The sequence below is a fragment of the Arachis stenosperma genome, chromosome 3, assembly GCF_014773155.1.
Source record: "Arachis stenosperma cultivar V10309 chromosome 3, arast.V10309.gnm1.PFL2, whole genome shotgun sequence".
NCBI lineage: Eukaryota > Viridiplantae > Streptophyta > Magnoliopsida > Fabales > Fabaceae > Arachis > Arachis stenosperma.
Window position 1 is genome coordinate 166,390,019 of NC_080379.1, and position 17,965 is coordinate 166,407,983.

Consider the following 17,965-nt stretch of genomic DNA (forward strand, 5'->3'; position numbering starts at 1 on the left):
TAATTTGATTGATTTAATTAAATTTTTTATTTAATAAATTTTAATTATTAATTTTATATAAAGTTAATTGTATTTGAGCTTTTAACAAAAAAAATTATTATTCAGCCAAAATTGACTATATGTATAAATAGTGAAAATAATTGATTACAGACAAATTTTTTTTCTTTATTTAATAGCTTTTCCGTAATGTGAAATAATAATTTACAGGAAAATGTTATATGTATATTATATGCTTTTCTTGTATGGATTTCAAAAAATTTTTTATTTAAATAAATATTTTATTTATTAAAATAAATAATTATAAAAATGATTATAAAAATATGTTTCTTACTCTTATCTTATTTATATTGTAAATAAAAATAATTATGAATGTATTTTGTTTATATTATGAAAGAGATAGGTAAAATTTTAAAAAAAATAAATATTTCGTTTATAGGATGTGTATTTATAAATATAAAAATATAATTTTTAAAAATAATAAAAAATATTAATAATTTAAATTGTACTAAATTTTTAATAATAAAATATTTTAAATAATAAAAAAATAGATAATTTTAAATAATAGAGAAAATAAACTGTACATTTTAAATAATTTAAAATTATCTATTTTTCCTATTATTTGAAACGTTTTATTTTTAAGAATTTAGTCCAATTTAAATTATTAATATTTTTATTATTTTTAAAAATTATATTTTTACATTGACAAATACACATATCGTTTACATCGTAAACGAGATAATTATGAGTGTATCGTGTAAACTAGATAAGTGTATTTTTTCAAATTTCACATATCTGATCTACAGTGTAAACGAAATACACTAATAAGACTGAAAGATGTATTTTAATAATAATTTTTATAATTATTTATTTCATTAAATAAAATATTTATTTAATTTATTTAAATAAAAAATCTTCCTTGCATACCTTTTTTTTGCATTAAAAATAATCGATAAAAAATTTATTTTATACCATAAAAAACTATATAAAAAATATGTACAACAAATAGTGTAAATTATGATTTTTAAAATCAAATCAAATTAGCGATTCAATTGGTTAATTAAAAATCAGCCACTAAAATCGATCTGATTTATAAAAAAATAAGACTTTTACTAGGGAGACAATAAAATATGTATACAATAGTTATAATGAGCTATTTATTAAGCCCAATTTAAATTAAAAGAGTAAATTAATCCTCAATAACCCTAATTTCTAATGGCTGTTTAATTTACCCCACCACCAATTTACTCCTATTTTGAATTTCTTCCCCAATTACCCAATCCTTTTGGTTCTCACGGTTTGTCTCCCCCACCAAAAATCCTCCCAGTCGCTGCACAGACCCTTATCGATGCAGAACCGCGTGCGCCGGAAGCTGTAACCCCAGAAGGCGACCTGTCCTCGCGGGCGTCCTTCATCGCTACTCTCAAGTCCCTCACCCTGTTGCCGTTGCACATCTCACCGTCACTGCAGCCCAGCTCCTACGCGCTACGCCTCCGACCGAATTGAAGCCAAGTGAGTCGTCACCGCTGAACCGATTAGCTGCACTATTCTCCTCGCGCGGAAGCCGTCATCTCCAGCATACCCGTTGCACTGGTGGTAGCCGAGCATCCGATCCTGGAAGATTAGCCGCCTGCTCGTCTACCAATCACCGGGACCACAACGAACATCATCGCCAGTAGTAGGCTAACCATCCAAGGTAAGTGGGTTGAGTTGTTCATTTTCGCTGTTGCATGTTGTACTATTGACAGATTTTGCTGCTGATATGAGTGATTATACATATTGAGAAAGCATTAGGTTCAATTTTAGTATCCTAGAGCATGTGGAATATGATGTTGGTTGAGATTATTGCAATTCATGATGATTTAACTTTAGCGCGGGAATGGTCGAAAAAGTTTGGTAATCTTGTATATATAGCAATTAAATTTTAATTTTTTTTTCCGTCCCGTGCAGGAATACAACAATTTGATAGTTACTTTAGTAGGGCATTGGATAGTTAGTCTTGCAAGTTTTTTTTAGTTTCAATTTTGCATGCACAACAATTTCCAATTCTTCCTATATTGCCTTTGTTATTCTAGCCAAAGAATTACCTGAACCTTTTATTATTGGTGTGTAATTAAAATTAAATAATTTTCTTATCAAGCTTGGATCACTAGATTTTCACACCCCAAACGCCAAATTGCATTAAGGGGACTCTAACAAGGAAATATTTGCTATCTGGATATAAAGACACTGTTGAGGGCCTTGAGGTGCATCATTATGTTCTGCTGTTTTGTTCAAATTAAATTTGATTATGTTTTTATTTTTTAATTTTCACTCATGGTCCCAGCTGCATGAGTAGAAAAAGTATACAATATTCACTATTTTTTGTGTGTGCCTCAGGAAGCTAGAGAAATTGCACTAGCCCAAGTTCAAAGTTTTAACAAGACAGGCGTCCTTAATTGCAATGAGGTCAATCCCTTTCCTCTAGTGTTCATTATATATTCATTTTCACTCCGTTTGTTTTGGTTTCTATGAATTTGCATCACAATGTCCACTTGCTAATTTTTGTATTCATTCGTTCATTTGAAGCCTTTTTATATTCAGGTTAACTCATGTATCTTTCATCTTTATTCCAATCTATTAAAAAATAGGTTAGGGCCATCACTGAATCTCGTGCTCATTAGAGAAAGTAAACCTTAACTGTTTCTTTTTTGCATTTTATTCTTTGTAAACATTCTTCTTTATTATGTGATTGAATGGTTGGTCTTAATCATAGATATTGGGCATATTTAATTGGTGGTTACATCAGTATGTAATCGGGCCATTGGTTTTAATAGATGATGTTAATATATACAGAAAAATTGGGAGAATTTATTTCAATGACTGTGAATGCTATTTTGATATTATTATGTTGAAGGCTTCTTCGAAAACATCTAATTTTTTTATTTTTTACTTTTAGTTTTTGCCTGGTTTGTGTTTGTTCAGTAAACATTTTCGTTCTAGATAATCAAAACGGAGTACACCTAAAATGGATAGCTAATTTGTGATTTATTTATTGGCATGGCCTTTTCTGGAGGAAAAAATTGATTTCTGGATCTGCCAAGTTGTTGCATTGTGTGAAAGTAATTCACACGGATGATTGATATGATTGATATGGTTGTAATTGACGGCTTTGCTGCTCCTCTTGGTTTGTTAATAATTTTTGTAAGCATTTTGGATGGTCGCTTTAGTAGGGTATTGGTTCGTTGGTGTATCTGATAGAACTTGCGTTTATTTATTTGGATCGTTACTCGAGTATGTGGTTGGACAATTGGTCTTCGTAGTTAATGATCTGTTTTCATGAATTAATTTTTTATCTTAATTATAGATGATTAGTATAGGGATATTTGGAGGTTTGATCTTGATAAATCTTCCGAAGCATATCAGAAATTAGAAAAAAGCTAGAATCTTCAACGCCAATAATTTCTTTTCTGCCTCGATAGATCAGTATTAATAGATCAGTATTATATTATGATGCCATCTCGATCCAATAATTAAAGTTACATCAATTGAAATGTAATATTATGCTATTATTTACGTTATTTGGCTGTAGGTTACCTACTTCTTTTGTAAGAGTTAAATACTTAGAATTAAGGGGGACTATTGCGTGAGTAAATTATCACGGTGCTCCAACAAACCATTTTTTACACCGGCCAAACACAAACTCAGATGAGTAAAAAGGTATCACATTGTTTACATGATTAAAAGGACATATTTGGTTATATTTTTTGACTTTATTCTAATCCTATTTTTTCTTCAACAGAAATTAGTCGAGACGCGATGCTCACCTTTCTACATTAACAACTTATTTACCCACTTGGAACAACATAATGAGCACGCTAAGTTGGCTGAGATTGAGGCCATTGGTTTTGATTTTCTACGGCGGGTACCGCAATGGCATGTGAAGCAGAGCATCATGCTCCAACTAGCTAGGGCCTATGACGTGGAGTCAAACACTCTCAGGGTCGACGCAGGGGACATCGCGTTACCGCCGAACTGATCGGCAATGTATTCGGCATACCTTCTCAAGGTTAGTCAAAGTTATGTAACATGTAAAAATTCTTATGCGTGGTTTTTGTTTTTCCATTGTTGACACTGACTGATTGTTGTACACTGCTTCATTAACACAGGGGACCCAATCCCGGAACTGCAAAAAAAATGCATCGCATTTGGCAATTAAGAGAGTTTCAGAAGAAAACTACAACACAACTGCGGGACTTTGTCTTTGCTTGTCCAATGAAGACCGAGCAACAGAGGATGACCTTTAGACGATACTTTATCCTGGTGGTTTTGAAGATGTTTCTTAGCCCCACAAGCCAGTAGATTATTTCTCCGTGGCACCTCCCTCTGATATTGGATGTCTCGAACCCAAAAAGATTTCACGATATTAAAGTAGTTGCGAGATGTGATAAGGATATTCCAAGATCAGAACCGAAAAACATGCGGCAGGTGCATGTTCGTGTTGCTAGTATTGCAACTAAATTTCCTAAAATTTAAAAACATGTACAACCTAAGGTGTAAGTCCTAATATTTAAGTTACTTGTGTATATGTTTTGTACTTTCAGCGCTTAAAGCATGGTCCGTTGCATGCATGTCAAGTACCTGAGCCTTAGATTGTTGAATGGACCGCTAATGAATTTGATAAGAAGGCCGACCATGTTATCTCACAGGTTCAATCTCTAATAATCTCATTTTTATAATCAAATTGAATACAAATGTCATTAGAGGTTCACGTTGATTTTTTTCTATCTTTGTTGTCCCGTATTGAACACACAGGATTGCATAGCCGACAATGTTAGGAAAGAAAAAAAACAGAAGAAAGAGTCTAATAGTAAAGCAATAAACAAAAAAGGAAGGTGTAAAAGGCCCCGCAAGGACCCTGACCAATCGCCGTCTACCAGGACAAGACTACATCCCAGCACAGATTACCTTATCCGCACAGATTACCTTATCCGCATTCTTATAGTACCTTATCCGCACAGATTACCTTATCCGCATTCTTATAGCTTTGCTGAGATGTAGTCTTGCTCTGGGTAGACGGCGATTGGTCAAGGTCCTTGCGGGGCCTTTTACACCTTCCTTTTTTGTTTATTGCTTTACTATTAGACTCTTCCTTCTATTTTTTTTCCTTTCCTTACATTGTTGGATATGCAACCCTGTGTGTTCAATACAGGACAACAAAGATAGAAAAAAATTAACTTGAACCTCTAATGACATTTGTATTCAATTTGATTATAAAAATGAGATTATTAGAGATTGAACCTGTGAGATAATATGGTCGGCCTTCTTATCAAGTTCATTAGTGGTCTATTCAACAATCTAAGGCTTGGGTACTTGACATGCATGCAACGGACCATGCTTTAAGCGCTGAAAGTACAAAACCTATACACAAGTAACTTAAATATTAGGACTTACACCTTAGGCCTTACATGTTTTTAAAATTTAGGAAATTTAGTTGCAATACCATCAACACAAACATGCACCCGCCGCATGTTTCTCGGTTCTGGTCTTGGAATTTCCTTATCGCATCTCGCAACCACTTTAATATCTGATACGGCCAGTGAAATCTTCTTAGGTTCGAGACATCCAATATCGGAGGGAGGTGCCACGGTGTGGGGCTAAGAAACATCTTCAAAACCACCAGGATAAAGTATCGTCTAAAGGTCATCCTCTGTTGCTCGGTCTCCATTAGACAGGCAAAGACGAAGTCCCGTAGTTGTGTTGTAATTTTCTTCTGAAACTCTCTTAATTGCCAAATGCGATGCATTTTTTTCTGCAGTTCCGGGATTGGGTCTCCTGCGTTAATGAAGCAGTGTACAACAATCGGTCAGTGTCAACAATGGAAAAACAAAAACCACGCATAAGAATTTTTACATGTTACATAACTTTGACTAACCTCGAGAAGGTATGCCGAATATATTGTCGATCAGTTCGACGGTAACGTGAATGTCCCCTGCGTCGACCTTGAGAGTGTTTGACTCCACGTCATAGGCCTTAGCTAGTTGGAGCATGATGCTCTGCTTCACATGCCATTGCGGTACCCGCCGCAGAAAATCAAAACCAATGGCCTCAATCTCGGCCAACTTAACGTGCTCATTATGTTGTTCCAAGTGGGTAAACAAGTTAATGTAGCAAGGTGAGCATCGCGTCTCGACTAATTTCTGTTGAGGAAAAAATAGGATCAGAATAAAGTCAAAAAATATAACATCACCAGATAAGTTTTCATGTTGGTTTGATAAATTCTCTGCAACGGCAGACGGAAGATAAATTAGCGGTTCAACCATATCGCACTCCATTAATGAATTTCGGCTCGGTAGTGTGCATGAAGGAGGACCCTCGGTTGAAACACGTTCGTCTTGCGATGTCGCCATTCGAAAGAAGGCAAACCGGCTGCGCACTGTCCTTGCTGGAGGTCTGGGTTACTGTGTCGGCGAGAAGATCCTGCAAACCAACGGGACGTAGTGCTGGGCGGTGGACTGTGCGGACGAGTGAGCAGTGGAAACAGACGCTAAAGCGGCGAGATTCTCAAATTAATCGAGAGAATGGGGTCACGCCGTCTTAAGAGAGGGAGTTCATTGTTTTGATTCTATAAATCCTAATTTGTTTCAAATTTCAAATTAGAAAGAATTCAAAATTAAATAATTACCCATAATTTAATTTTAATTTCAATTAAATCCCCATTGTATGTATTGTACAATAAAGATATGATCTCTTCATACTTTTCCAAAAAATAATAGTTATAATCTAATTTAAATTATTTTATATTTATTAAATTAAAATTAAAAAATTCTATCTATAATAATTTTAACATTAACTCCTGTAAAACATTTTTTTATTATATTCAATTCAATTTCGTTTAAATCTCACTTAAACCTTTAAATCCTTTAAACTTTTAACATATTATTTTATTAAGAATGCCGTTAAGCCAATTAGCCAACAGTAACTATGGATAATAGAAATTAGCCACCAAAGGATCCCTGTTTATGAATGCCTAAGACCTTCTCCCCGATTAACATTCCCGTTCTAGACTCAAAAAATAGCCAAGCTATACGAGTTCTATCCTTAGTTTTCCTCCATCACCTTTTAAGTGTGAAAACACAAAATTGACAATTTTTGTGAAGGAGAAGAACCACTGTACTGTTCTTGCAAATATTTACATCTGGATAACATGGGTGGACGCATAATACTTCTCCATCACAATCCCAGTACTAGCAGGACATTGTTGGTTTTATGACTCAACACAACCATCCAATAGAACACAAACAGCAAGGCTTTATCAGACTAACATCTTGTAAACACCAGAGATATTCACCAATGACAGATCCCAGGTGCCTCTGTTTTGCTCAATGCCACTATTTCCTCATACTGTGAAGAAAATACAAAGCCCCACAACTGCATGGAAGACACAAAAATGAAAAATCACTGATTAGCTCCTTTATTTCTAATAAATGACTCCGCTTGTTTTCTACTTCTAGTGTATGTGTGGGAGGGGAAGGGGCTCAAGTGAGCATGGGAGCTCCGTGCATACCTCAACTTCCTTCACTTCAAACTCTCTAGAATGTGCAAGGCAAGGATTTCCATAGGTTTCTGAGACTGAACTTGATCCATGCATTCTTGAGAAGAAATGTAAAAAATGTTAGAAGAAAATGACACGGAATGCAAGCTAACAATTTGTTTTTATGACTAAAGTACAAAATTCTTACAGATCATCCTCCAAATAAAGCGCAAAATTACTTCCTCCACCAATAGCTAGAAAGTCACTGGTGCAAAGCGTGAAGTAGCGATTTTTTCCTGCAAAATGTAACTCAGTTCAGCGTAGTTATTCAAGAAAAGAGCAGCTCCTGGAATTTCAAAACTTAAGAAAAGCATCATCCGATGCTTAATCACTCTGCTGAATATCTAACAAACATAACTCATAAAATAACCAACTCATGTAGCATAGAAATTCTGGAGTTTCTGCTGAAGATCAAAAGAAACCTTTCCTCAACAAGAATTGGTTCCATATATTCAAAAGATACATTTCATTCGAGATGTCATGTGATCTTATGATTATCCAGAAATGTAGCCTTTTAAATTTATAAAGAATGGATGCAAGGAAGTTCTAAAATATTGCCAGGTTTTAGGCAAAAACAACAGGGATGTCCTTCATGGCATAATTTCCGAAGAGTGCATTATAGAACACGTGGAACATTCCTACTTACCATTCCACATGTTCTTGGGGGTAAACATATCAAAATATTCAAAATCGTATAAAACATTTGGTTAAATTACAGAGTTGGTCCTAAATTTTTAGTGAAATTATAAATTGGTCCCTACACTTTAAAAGTTTATAATTGAGTCCCTAAAGAGAATTAAAATTTGCAATTTAGTCCCCATCGTTCAAAAAGTGTTTGATTTAACAAAATATTCTCAGTTTTAAACATATGAACTGCACATGTTTGACAATAGGGACCAACTTGCAATTTTAGTGAAAGTATGGAGACCAACCGTGTAATTTAACTATTTGAAAATGACTAAAATCTTCCTAGGCTATCTGAACTCACCCTGTCCCTCCCCAGCTCTCTCACTCTCACTTTCTCACTTTCCAAAACTACACCCCAACCCCAGCACTCTCTGTCTCTCACCTCGGTTCACCGTCGCCGTGCCTCTCACCTCCGTTACCGTGTCGGATCCACTGATAAATTGAGTTACTATTTTGATGTTGATTTGTTGCTATTTTTTCCTTAGACATTAAATTGTTCATTTTGAGCATGTTTGGGATTGGAATTGTTCTCTTCCATTTATCGGTGTTCAGTATTGGGATTGGAAGAGAAGAAAAAGTCGCCGGATGAGAGAGGCGAGATGGAGGAAGGAGGCCAGACCCAACTCGTGACCACAAATGCGGTGGATCCGGTGCGGCGATGGTGAACCGAGGTGAGAGACAGAGAGCGCTGGGGTTGGGGTGTCATTTTGGAAAGTGAGAAAGTAAGAGTGAGAGAGCTGGGGAGGGGCGGGGTGGGTTCAGATAGCCTAGGGAGTTTTTGCTCATTTTCAAATGGTTAAATTACATGGTTGATCCCAATACTTTTACTAAAATTGCAAATTGGTCCCTATTGTCAAACATGTGCAGCTCACATGTTTAAAATAGAGAATATTCTGTTAAATCAAACACTTTTTGAATGGCGGGGACTAAATTTCAAATTTTAATTCTCTTTAGGGACCCAATTATTAACTTTTAAAGTGTAGGGAGCAATTTGCAATTTTACTGAAAGTGTAAGAACCAAATGTGTAATTTAACCAAAACATTTAAGGATTCTGAATATTAATTACTATCCCTTATTTTGATTACAAGCAAAACGCAGAATAACTGTAACAGTAAAAGATAGACAGAGAGAAACGTGTTTGAACTGAATCAAAGATATACACCTGTTGGACGATATATAACAGGATGACCGGAGGTATTTGTGAAAACAAATGAACTGTTTGTACCCTGTGCGAAATTCAATGTCAACAAGATACAAAAGTTAAAAAGGAGCATTATTGGAAAATAAATAATCATAATTAGTAAAGCAGCCAATAAAATCAGATAGTAGAAAGGATAAAATATGACCTGGTACTTTTTCTTGGTGGAAGGTCTAAGAGGTGCTTCAACCAGGCCACCAAATACTGCTCCTTGACGGTCACCAACAACCTGTGACAGAATACCATTGAGAACCAATTCATGAGTAATAAAGAGTCCAGAACGCCAGAAATTAGGCTCACCAGTTAAATCACACAACAGTAGTATGTCTCTTTAATATTGGAATTCCAAGACATTGCTTTCCAATTCGACAGCCTAAACTTGTTTTCATAGTGAGCTTACAAACATGTGACTTCAACTTACAGTCTCCTTAAACAAGGACATGCTGGCATTTATTATTATGTCAAAATTTTGTATACAATATACAAATACCACCAAGGCCATTAAAGAATCAGGACTACTAGAATACTTGGTGCTTAGCATTAAAAAGAAACTCAGCCTTTCATCCATAACATCAAATTGTGTTTGGCAGCTATAAACTAACATTGTTTCTCAAATGCAGACATGGGTAAATGTGCGCTTAAAAGTTAAAACTAACATCTGCTCAAGGGGATGAAACATTACCAACAAACTCAATCCCGGCCAAAGCATGCTCCTTCGATAAAGAGTTGCAAGTGATGCACCATGCCTCCAGGTGCTGCATAAATGCAGAGGTAAATCCAAAAACTAATATTCATTAATAGCAATGTTTATGAACCTCTTAACACACAAAAGCATACTCTTGTGTCCTCCATGATCCAAAGAATGAATCTTTATTCTTAGATACCTGTATAGCAACATCCATTTTCTCCCTTGAACAAGACTAGGAAGCGAAGCATACATGGCATTCCTTACAGCAGCCGAGATGAGCATGGAAGGCTCCGAAGTTTCAGGGGGCTCATCAACCAAATCCGTCACAGGCTGCTTCTCGACAAGCTGAATCTGCCCCATCTCTACCTCAGAAGAGTTAGAGCGGTTCCCATCATCATGCTTCCTTTTGTTGCCGAGAAAACCACCCATGCTAGCGGCTTGGTGAATGGCAGTAAACAACAAACTCTTCTTAAGGACAACGTTTTCCTTCATGGCTAGGTCTGATAAAGGATCATCCGCAACAGTTATTATATCATGATGAACCTGCCCATCCGGATCAGCATGGTCATCAGAATCCGAGGAAGACAAAAAAGAATAGAGGAATGCAGCAAATGACGAAGTATCAGGCCCATCAACTAAATCACGGATACCCTCTGATTCACTCCCTCTTGATTCAGATTCAAATTCACCCGCTTCCTCCTGGAGAAAACAACAAAATTCCGCGATATTTGAAAGGGAAGAAAACAAAAATACATTCCTTAAATAAACATGACAATGCCGTTACGCCCAAAATCTAGGTCCAGCCTATGGGACTAATCCAATTCAATAATAATGAATGATAACGATTAATAACAACAAGAGCATGATATGATGTGATGAGATATAAATAATTGATAATGGAAGGTTGAATTGAGAGAGAAAAACGAGAACTTACAAGAGGAGGAGAGGGTTTGTTGTTGTTGCTGTTGGTTAGGTTATCAGAGATCGGGTTGAGAAGAACAGTGGTGAGATCAGATACAAAGTGAGCTGCTTTGCTGCGTAACGATTGCTTTTTACCCATATTCCTATCTTTAGCCACCTTTTTTCGTGGATGCGATTGTTACAATTTCAATTTTCCACCGCACAATGGTTGTTACAATCGCTGCGATTCCTATACTATTATTCTTATTATTCCTACTCGATACTTATGGTTCGTCCACCATTCCTTTCTCTCCACCAAAGTCGATCATTAATTTAATTCTAATGATGTGGATTATCTAACTGTATAAAAGAAACCGAACAAACCGGCGCCGGCAGAAGATTACAAAATAATAATAATAGTTTTTGTTGGGTAGAGAATTGCTTCCAGATTGTTGGCAACTCTCCGGATCCTTGTTTTGGTGCTCTCTCAGCAGCAGTTAGCATGACTCACCTAAAATTTTGCATCTCTCTCGGCGCCAAAGACAGCAAGCGGGAACCCCTTTGCTATATGATAGTGAATAAAACTTATTTTATGGGAGATTCGTAACAAATGGACTCCATGGCCCAATGGATAAGGCGCTGGTCTACGGAACCAGAGATTCTGGGTTCGATCCCCAGTGGAGTCGTTTAAATTTTTGGTCCATAGTTGACTTCATCATGTATATTATCAAAATAAGTTAAATTAAGCTCAACGTGACTACCTTTTTTTTAATCATGACCGAAACTTTGCTCTGTAATTACCAGATTAGCACACTGCACTAATGACGCTAATGATTGTTGTATAAAAGGAGAAGCTCGCCTTAACTCTGCGTTGACATTGGCATTGCTTCCTGAGTTCTGAATTTTGTAGAGACAGATCGCGAAAAACGCAGCGTTGTTTTTGACAATGGCGACTTTGAAGGTTCCTGCTCAGATTCCTTCTCCGGAAGACGACTCTGAGCAATTGCGCAAAGCTTTTCAAGGTTACTCTCACTCTCACTCTCTCTCATTTGCATCATCCTCATTTTTCTTGTCAGATCATCGATCTATTCTGTTCACATTTTATCGATTCATCTCCCTTCTTTTTAAAAAAAAATCAAGACATAAAATAAATTTCGATCATGATCTGATTGTACGGCTCCTTTGTTTCTGATCAGATGTTAGAACTGCATTGCATTCATTTATGATACGTGTTTTGTTTGTGCATTTACTGTTACTTATTACTGCATGATAGATTGCGATGATCATATTTGTGCAGTTTCCTCGCTAGAGATTTCGATTTACTCCTGTTTCCAATATCTGTATATGTAATTCAATTGGATCAAAGTATTACGGAATGCAATAATAGGTGGCCTGTGTGATCTATAGGCAGGACATTGTTTTCTGCTTGTGTGTTTCAATATGTAGTGGCAATTAGAATTACAGAGAAAAACAAATATATGATGATCTTTTTTTTTTCCTTTTTTTTAAGAAAAGAATAATCAAACAATTAAGCGCTGCTAGATTTGGGAAATTACTTTCTTAATACAAAATCTTTCATTATTACTACAAGTTGTTGTTAATGTGAAATGTCTTTGCAGGATGGGGAACGGACGAAGGACTTATAGTAAAAATCCTGTCTCATAGAAATTCAGCTCAGCGCGAGTTGATTCGTGCAGCTTATGCTTCAGCTCATGGAGAGGATCTTCTTACATCGTTAGACAAAGAACTTTCAAGTGACTTTGAGGTTTGTTTTTAAATCCTTTGCTATCTGGCTTGTTTTATGTGAATCTCGGTTTGACACATTCAAAGTAATTTAACTTAGGAAAACTGATATGTGCCGTTATGAAGCTATTTTCAATTCCAGTGTTTGATCCTTTGTTTATTTTGAATATAACAGCGGATTGTGATGTTATGGACTTTGGGTCCTGCTGAGCGCGACGCCCTTTTAGCTCATGAAGCCACCAAGAAAAAAGTGACTTCACCAAACAACTTTATCCTTATGGAAATCGCTTGCACCAGATCTCCACTTGAACTCTTTAAGACAAAGCAAGCATATCAAGCTCGTTACAAACGTTCCATTGAAGAGGATGTTGCCTACCATACTTCTGGGGACTTTCGCAGGGTAAAAACTTTGAAATTTCTAATGTACTTTGTTACTACAAAATACTCAGAGGAGGTTGATGCCTATGTTTCATGTTATTTAATTCATCAGACAACATCTTTCAAGATTTTTACAACTCAGCTTGAAAGGTATCACCTTTTAGGAGGGCCCGTTTATTTTAAAAAAGGAACTAATATGTTCCACAAATCTGTGCACATTTACAAGGTAGATTGCCAGATTTAAAAGCTAACCGACATGCTACTTTTTACCTTTGCGTTATTATTCTCTGTCTAGCCTAAACGCATATTTTCAGTAACTTCTTTTTTGTATTTCCTCTTTTTTTTAGTTACTTGTTTTGTATTACCTAATGAAACCTTTTCTCTTTTGTTTTTCCTGTGGTATTCCAATAATAGTTGTTGGTTCCTCTTGTGAGCACATTCCGTTATGTGGGGGATGATGTGAACACGACATTGGCAAAAACTGAGGCTAAAATACTTCATGAGAAGATTGCAGACAAGGCCTACGGTGATGAGGAATTAATTAGGATTTTGACAACAAGGAGTAAGACACAGTTAAATGCAACACTAAATCACTACAACAATGAGTATGGTAATTCCATAACCAAGGTATAAATGTTTTGCCAATTTATAATCGCTTGATTATTTGTAGGCACTAAATAGTAAATACTTATTTCTCTACTTTCAAATTAACATATGCATTTTATTTTGAGTACCTAAAGCAGTTATGCAGATAGAATTTTTATTTTTTTTTGGAAATGATTCCATTGAATAGGAAAATCTAATAGTTAGTTTTGTTACACACCAAAGATAACTGATCACTTCAAGAAGCATGACATGCTTTTTCTTTTCTGTTTTCTTTTTTCTACTGGTCATTTATTTATGTCATAAGGAAGAATGTGAGGGTTCATTTGTGTTTTAGTTTTCAAAGTGTTCGTGATCGTGAGTTGTTTCTTGGTCTCTGATGGCAATGCCTTAGGGGACTCCGATGAAAACCTATTTGAAGTGTTTCTCTTTGTAACTCTGTATTTCCCTTACAGTATTCGTTGCTACTAAAACTTTTTCTCCTCCTTTCAAAGTCGAGTAATAACATAATTTTTGAAAAAAGGAACCAATAACTATTTGAATTTAAAGAGTTAATATTCTGGTTTATTGCTCCCCCTTACCCCCCCCCCCCCCCCCCCCCCCCCCCGGGGCTGATAATGATAGTAAGCTTGTTCTGGGTGCAGGATCTGAAAACTGATCCGGATAATGAATACCTGAAATTATTGAGATCAACGATTAAGTGTTTTATTTTCCCCGAAAAATATTTTGAGAAAGTTCTAAGGTTGGCAATAAACAAGATGGGAACCGATGAATGGGCCCTTACTAGAGTGGTAACAACCAGAGCTGAGGTTGATTTGCAGCGAATTGCAGACGAATACCAAAGAAGGAATAGCGTTCCTCTGGACATTGCAGTATCCAAAGACACTTCTGGAGACTATAAGGACATGCTTCTTGCCCTGTTGGGACGTGAAGAGTAAGAGCTCCCTTCTCTGTTTAGCTGACTTGGGATTGCTGCTTAGGCTATAATATGATTCTCCTTTCATCATCAATGCGACCTTCGATGAGCTAATGAGCATCTCTGGACACTATATAATGATGCTTAATGCTTATAATAGGGATGTATGAACCATCTTGGTATTTTACAAATAATATGTCTTGAATATGAAATGCGTAGCATAGACCTTTTATTTTTAAACAAATTATTTCATTCGTCCTTCTCTATATTATTTAAGGATTACCAACTATATTTGCTAAACGTTATTTGCGTACAAACTATAAAGCATAAACCAACTGTATCAACTTATCAAGTAGTAGTAACTGCTTATACCAAAAAAGTAAAAAAAGAATTGGTACAATTTTCTTAATCCCATATATCATTGATATCAAAATAAATAGACAATTATCGTAGATATGTAGCAGATTTATTATACTGCGTCGAGTTATATCATGAATATACAATGCTGATATCACAACACGCCAATCCTTGCAGTAAAGTTATTATTATAGGAAGGTTACATAGAACAAATCCAACTATCATAATATAAAGCTCAAACCAAAGCAATGCTGCTTCCTCCACCAGGGGGTCTGCGAGAACCTCTTAAATACTCTCTGGTTTCTGCTTTTCCATCTGCGAATATGTCACTCCCGGTCATTTCTCTAAGTTTAGCACTGCTCAGGGGTTTATCCGCTGATACCGCAGGGCCATCTTCCATGAAAATATTGTTGCCTGTCAGTTCTGCAAACTTCTGGCTATGTAGCTTTTTTGATGTCTTATTGACTGACTCTTCGCTGAATGAGACATTACTTGGGCCTCCTGCAGGCTACGAAAAGAAGAAAATTAAGATCCAAATGCATTTTTCTTTCAAAGAAGCTGCAGTGTCATGACCTGAAGACACCTACATCGGAAACTTCCACTGAAGTGCGCACATTTGGTGTAAAGGGTTCTCCTATCTCTTTGCTTTCTTCCATTTTGAAAGTGTGTGCAGGTGCCGCGGAACGAGGCACAACTTCAAGGGCAGGACCAAAGATATTATTTCCAACCAGCTCCTTGGTCTTGGCGCTTGATATTTGCCTCTTAGTCCTTGAGTCTGGTTCAGTTAGCAACGTTCCACTCAGTTCACGCTGCTTTGTTACCTCAGGTAGAGAGGTTGGTTTCTTAGGAGGGATGCTTCCTTCTGTGCTGAATGATATCTGACTAACTCCATTCGGTGCTTGCTGAGATTCAATTGCAGGGAATATAAAATAAGAATCAATACTGTAATAAAACTATAAAAGCATAACACTAATATTTATATGGTAAAATTGCCCTCCAAACCAAACAAATTAAGTGGTGTACCTTATATATGCGTATGCTTGTTCTGCTGTTTGAATTTGCATCAATGGCTTCAGATGCGCTACCTTCCTCACTGGCCGGAAATATACCGTTTCCAGAAATTTCATTCATTTTGTACCCTGATCTTGGTTTCCTGTGAGCAACATGCATGGAAGGATATAAGTGACATTCACATAACAAGAAGATTAGATTAAGAAAAAAAGAACCTCTAAAAGTTCCACGATTTTCAACACAAAGGGAAAAAGACATTAGTGCCTTAAAATATGTGATATAAATATGGCAGCACATAAGCACGATAAAAAAAAAACACACTAGAAATTGTAAAAACTGAGGAGAGGTTCCTGCAACTAATCAAACCATGAGGATTCCCATCAAGTAAAATTTCAAAAACACAATTCTATAAAATTCAGTGTTAAACAATTTTTGAATGCAGATCACACAATAGTCACTTAGTCAGCATCTTCAGAAGAGGTTCTTCTCACCACACCCTCAATAATAATTAAAAAAGTGCACAATTAAACTAAATCCAATATCGCAATTCAGGAAAGTGCTTAAAGGAACTGAGAGAGCTAGTAGACAGAGAAGAAACAGTGAATTGGATCATACGACGAAGCAATAAATAAATAAATAAATTAAAGAAGAGACACTACTAGATCTGAATGCACATTCAACATTGAAAATTATAGTTGAGATTAAAAAAAGAAAAAAAGAAAAAAAAAAGACGTTACATCTTGATTAAACTCTGTTCTTCTTCCTCGGTGAGCTGGCTCCCGCGGAGAACCTCTCCTATTTTGTCCGAAGGCTGTGAATAGTGCCAACAATTTGACAAACACACACAAAAATATTGTTATGTAGAGGAGAGATTGAAGAAGAGAATAAGCTCAAGAAGAAGTAATGGAGTTTAGTGAGTAAAAGTAATAGCAACCTGGCGAGAGCGGTAGGCGGAGGCAGAGGAGGCTTCGAATTCCGGCGGAGGGAGTTCGGGCCATGTGAGAAGATCGGAGGTGGAGGAGTGTGAGGTTCTGACGGCTCTCTGCATTCTGGAGAGAGAGAGAGAGAGAGAGAGAGAGAGAGAGAGAGAGAGAGAGAGAGTGTGGATGGGTGAATGTTATGGGAGTATATTATGTATGCAAATGCAATGAACCAGATTTGAAAATGCGTTCCAACGAAATCGATGCAACTGATTTGATCTTTCTATCTTCTTTCAATTTCGAAATGCTAACTGCAAAATATATATATATAGTACTTAGTAGTAACCCAAATTATTAGTAGCTTAATTCAAGTACTAAGCAATAATATTAACTAACTGTTGATGAGTCGGAGAGGAGGGAGAGTAGAGTATGTTTGTAACTGAGTGGATTGGATTGATATTCGCTCATTACAGATAATGGCCATGTGTCATTCCACCTCCCTTTATATAATTTCTTCCTTTTTCCGAGTACGACTACTAACTTTTTTACTGTAACTTAACTCAACTGATTATGTCTATACTCTTTGACTACAAGAAAAAGGAAAAACAAAGTAAACAAGATTTATTAGCAAATATTTTGCCTAAAAGTGAGATTACTTTTTTGGTCATCCATGAAAGGTAAAAATAGTTGCAATTGATATATGAGTATATGACATATGCAGCAATTAACTGAAAATGAGCTGTAATTTTTTGTATTTCTTTTATACTTTTGAAAATTATAAATAATAGGTATAATTTTTGTTTGGAGAAAAGCGAGAGGTCAGAGGGCGGGGAGAGGGGGGGGGGGGGGAGATAATGCTAGCGAGCAGGTGTTAATCGTGATATTAGACCTCTAAATCAACAATTAACAATTGGTGGGAATATGTCCAAATATTAAATAAGTAGCTTAGACGTTCCCCTCTATGGTGATAGAGCTTGATATAAGTCAAATTCT

At 36.2% G+C, this 17,965-nt stretch overlaps 3 protein-coding genes, 1 long non-coding RNA gene and 1 other non-coding gene across 9 annotated transcripts; 3 read left to right on the forward strand and 2 right to left on the reverse strand.

Moving 5' to 3' along the window:
- Positions 1-1,269: 1,269 nt before the first annotated feature.
- Positions 1,270-6,711, forward strand: LOC130970524 (uncharacterized). Of its 5 annotated transcripts, none has more exons than XR_009082077.1 (7): positions 1,270-1,693; positions 2,138-2,243; positions 2,377-2,445; positions 3,569-3,696; positions 3,779-4,045; positions 4,146-6,151; positions 6,272-6,711. It is a non-coding gene; the product is annotated as an uncharacterized LOC130970524 (long non-coding RNA). The 5 variants fall into 5 exon arrangements; XR_009082076.1 differs by having other exon boundaries at positions 4,146-4,464; positions 4,581-6,711; XR_009082073.1 differs by having other exon boundaries at positions 4,146-6,711.
- A 225-nt stretch (positions 6,712-6,936) lies between these two features.
- Positions 6,937-11,499, reverse strand: LOC130970004 (uncharacterized). Its single transcript, XM_057895940.1, has 8 exons — positions 11,079-11,499; positions 10,341-10,843; positions 10,139-10,211; positions 9,605-9,685; positions 9,421-9,484; positions 7,719-7,806; positions 7,544-7,628; positions 6,937-7,407 (listed from the first exon to the last, which is right to left on the reverse strand). The coding sequence occupies exons 1-8, from the start codon at positions 11,202-11,204 to the stop codon at positions 7,324-7,326; spliced, it is 1,104 nt and encodes a 367-aa protein (XP_057751923.1). The 5' UTR covers positions 11,205-11,499; the 3' UTR covers positions 6,937-7,323.
- Positions 11,500-11,657: 158 nt separating this feature from the next.
- Positions 11,658-11,730, forward strand: TRNAR-ACG (transfer RNA arginine (anticodon ACG)). The gene has a single exon. It is a non-coding gene; the product is annotated as a tRNA-Arg (tRNA).
- Positions 11,731-11,816: 86 nt separating this feature from the next.
- Positions 11,817-14,896, forward strand: LOC130969228 (annexin D2). Its single transcript, XM_057894870.1, has 5 exons — positions 11,817-12,066; positions 12,664-12,809; positions 12,963-13,187; positions 13,580-13,792; positions 14,413-14,896. The coding sequence occupies exons 1-5, from the start codon at positions 11,991-11,993 to the stop codon at positions 14,704-14,706; spliced, it is 954 nt and encodes a 317-aa protein (XP_057750853.1). The 5' UTR covers positions 11,817-11,990; the 3' UTR covers positions 14,707-14,896.
- A 194-nt stretch (positions 14,897-15,090) lies between these two features.
- Positions 15,091-17,425, reverse strand: LOC130969812 (uncharacterized). Its single transcript, XM_057895705.1, has 5 exons — positions 16,987-17,425; positions 16,790-16,863; positions 16,065-16,194; positions 15,629-15,943; positions 15,091-15,549 (listed from the first exon to the last, which is right to left on the reverse strand). Exons 1-5 carry the CDS (start codon positions 17,098-17,100, stop codon positions 15,277-15,279), a joined length of 906 nt encoding a protein of 301 aa, XP_057751688.1. The 5' UTR covers positions 17,101-17,425; the 3' UTR covers positions 15,091-15,276.
- Between the last annotated feature and the right edge of the window lie 540 nt (positions 17,426-17,965).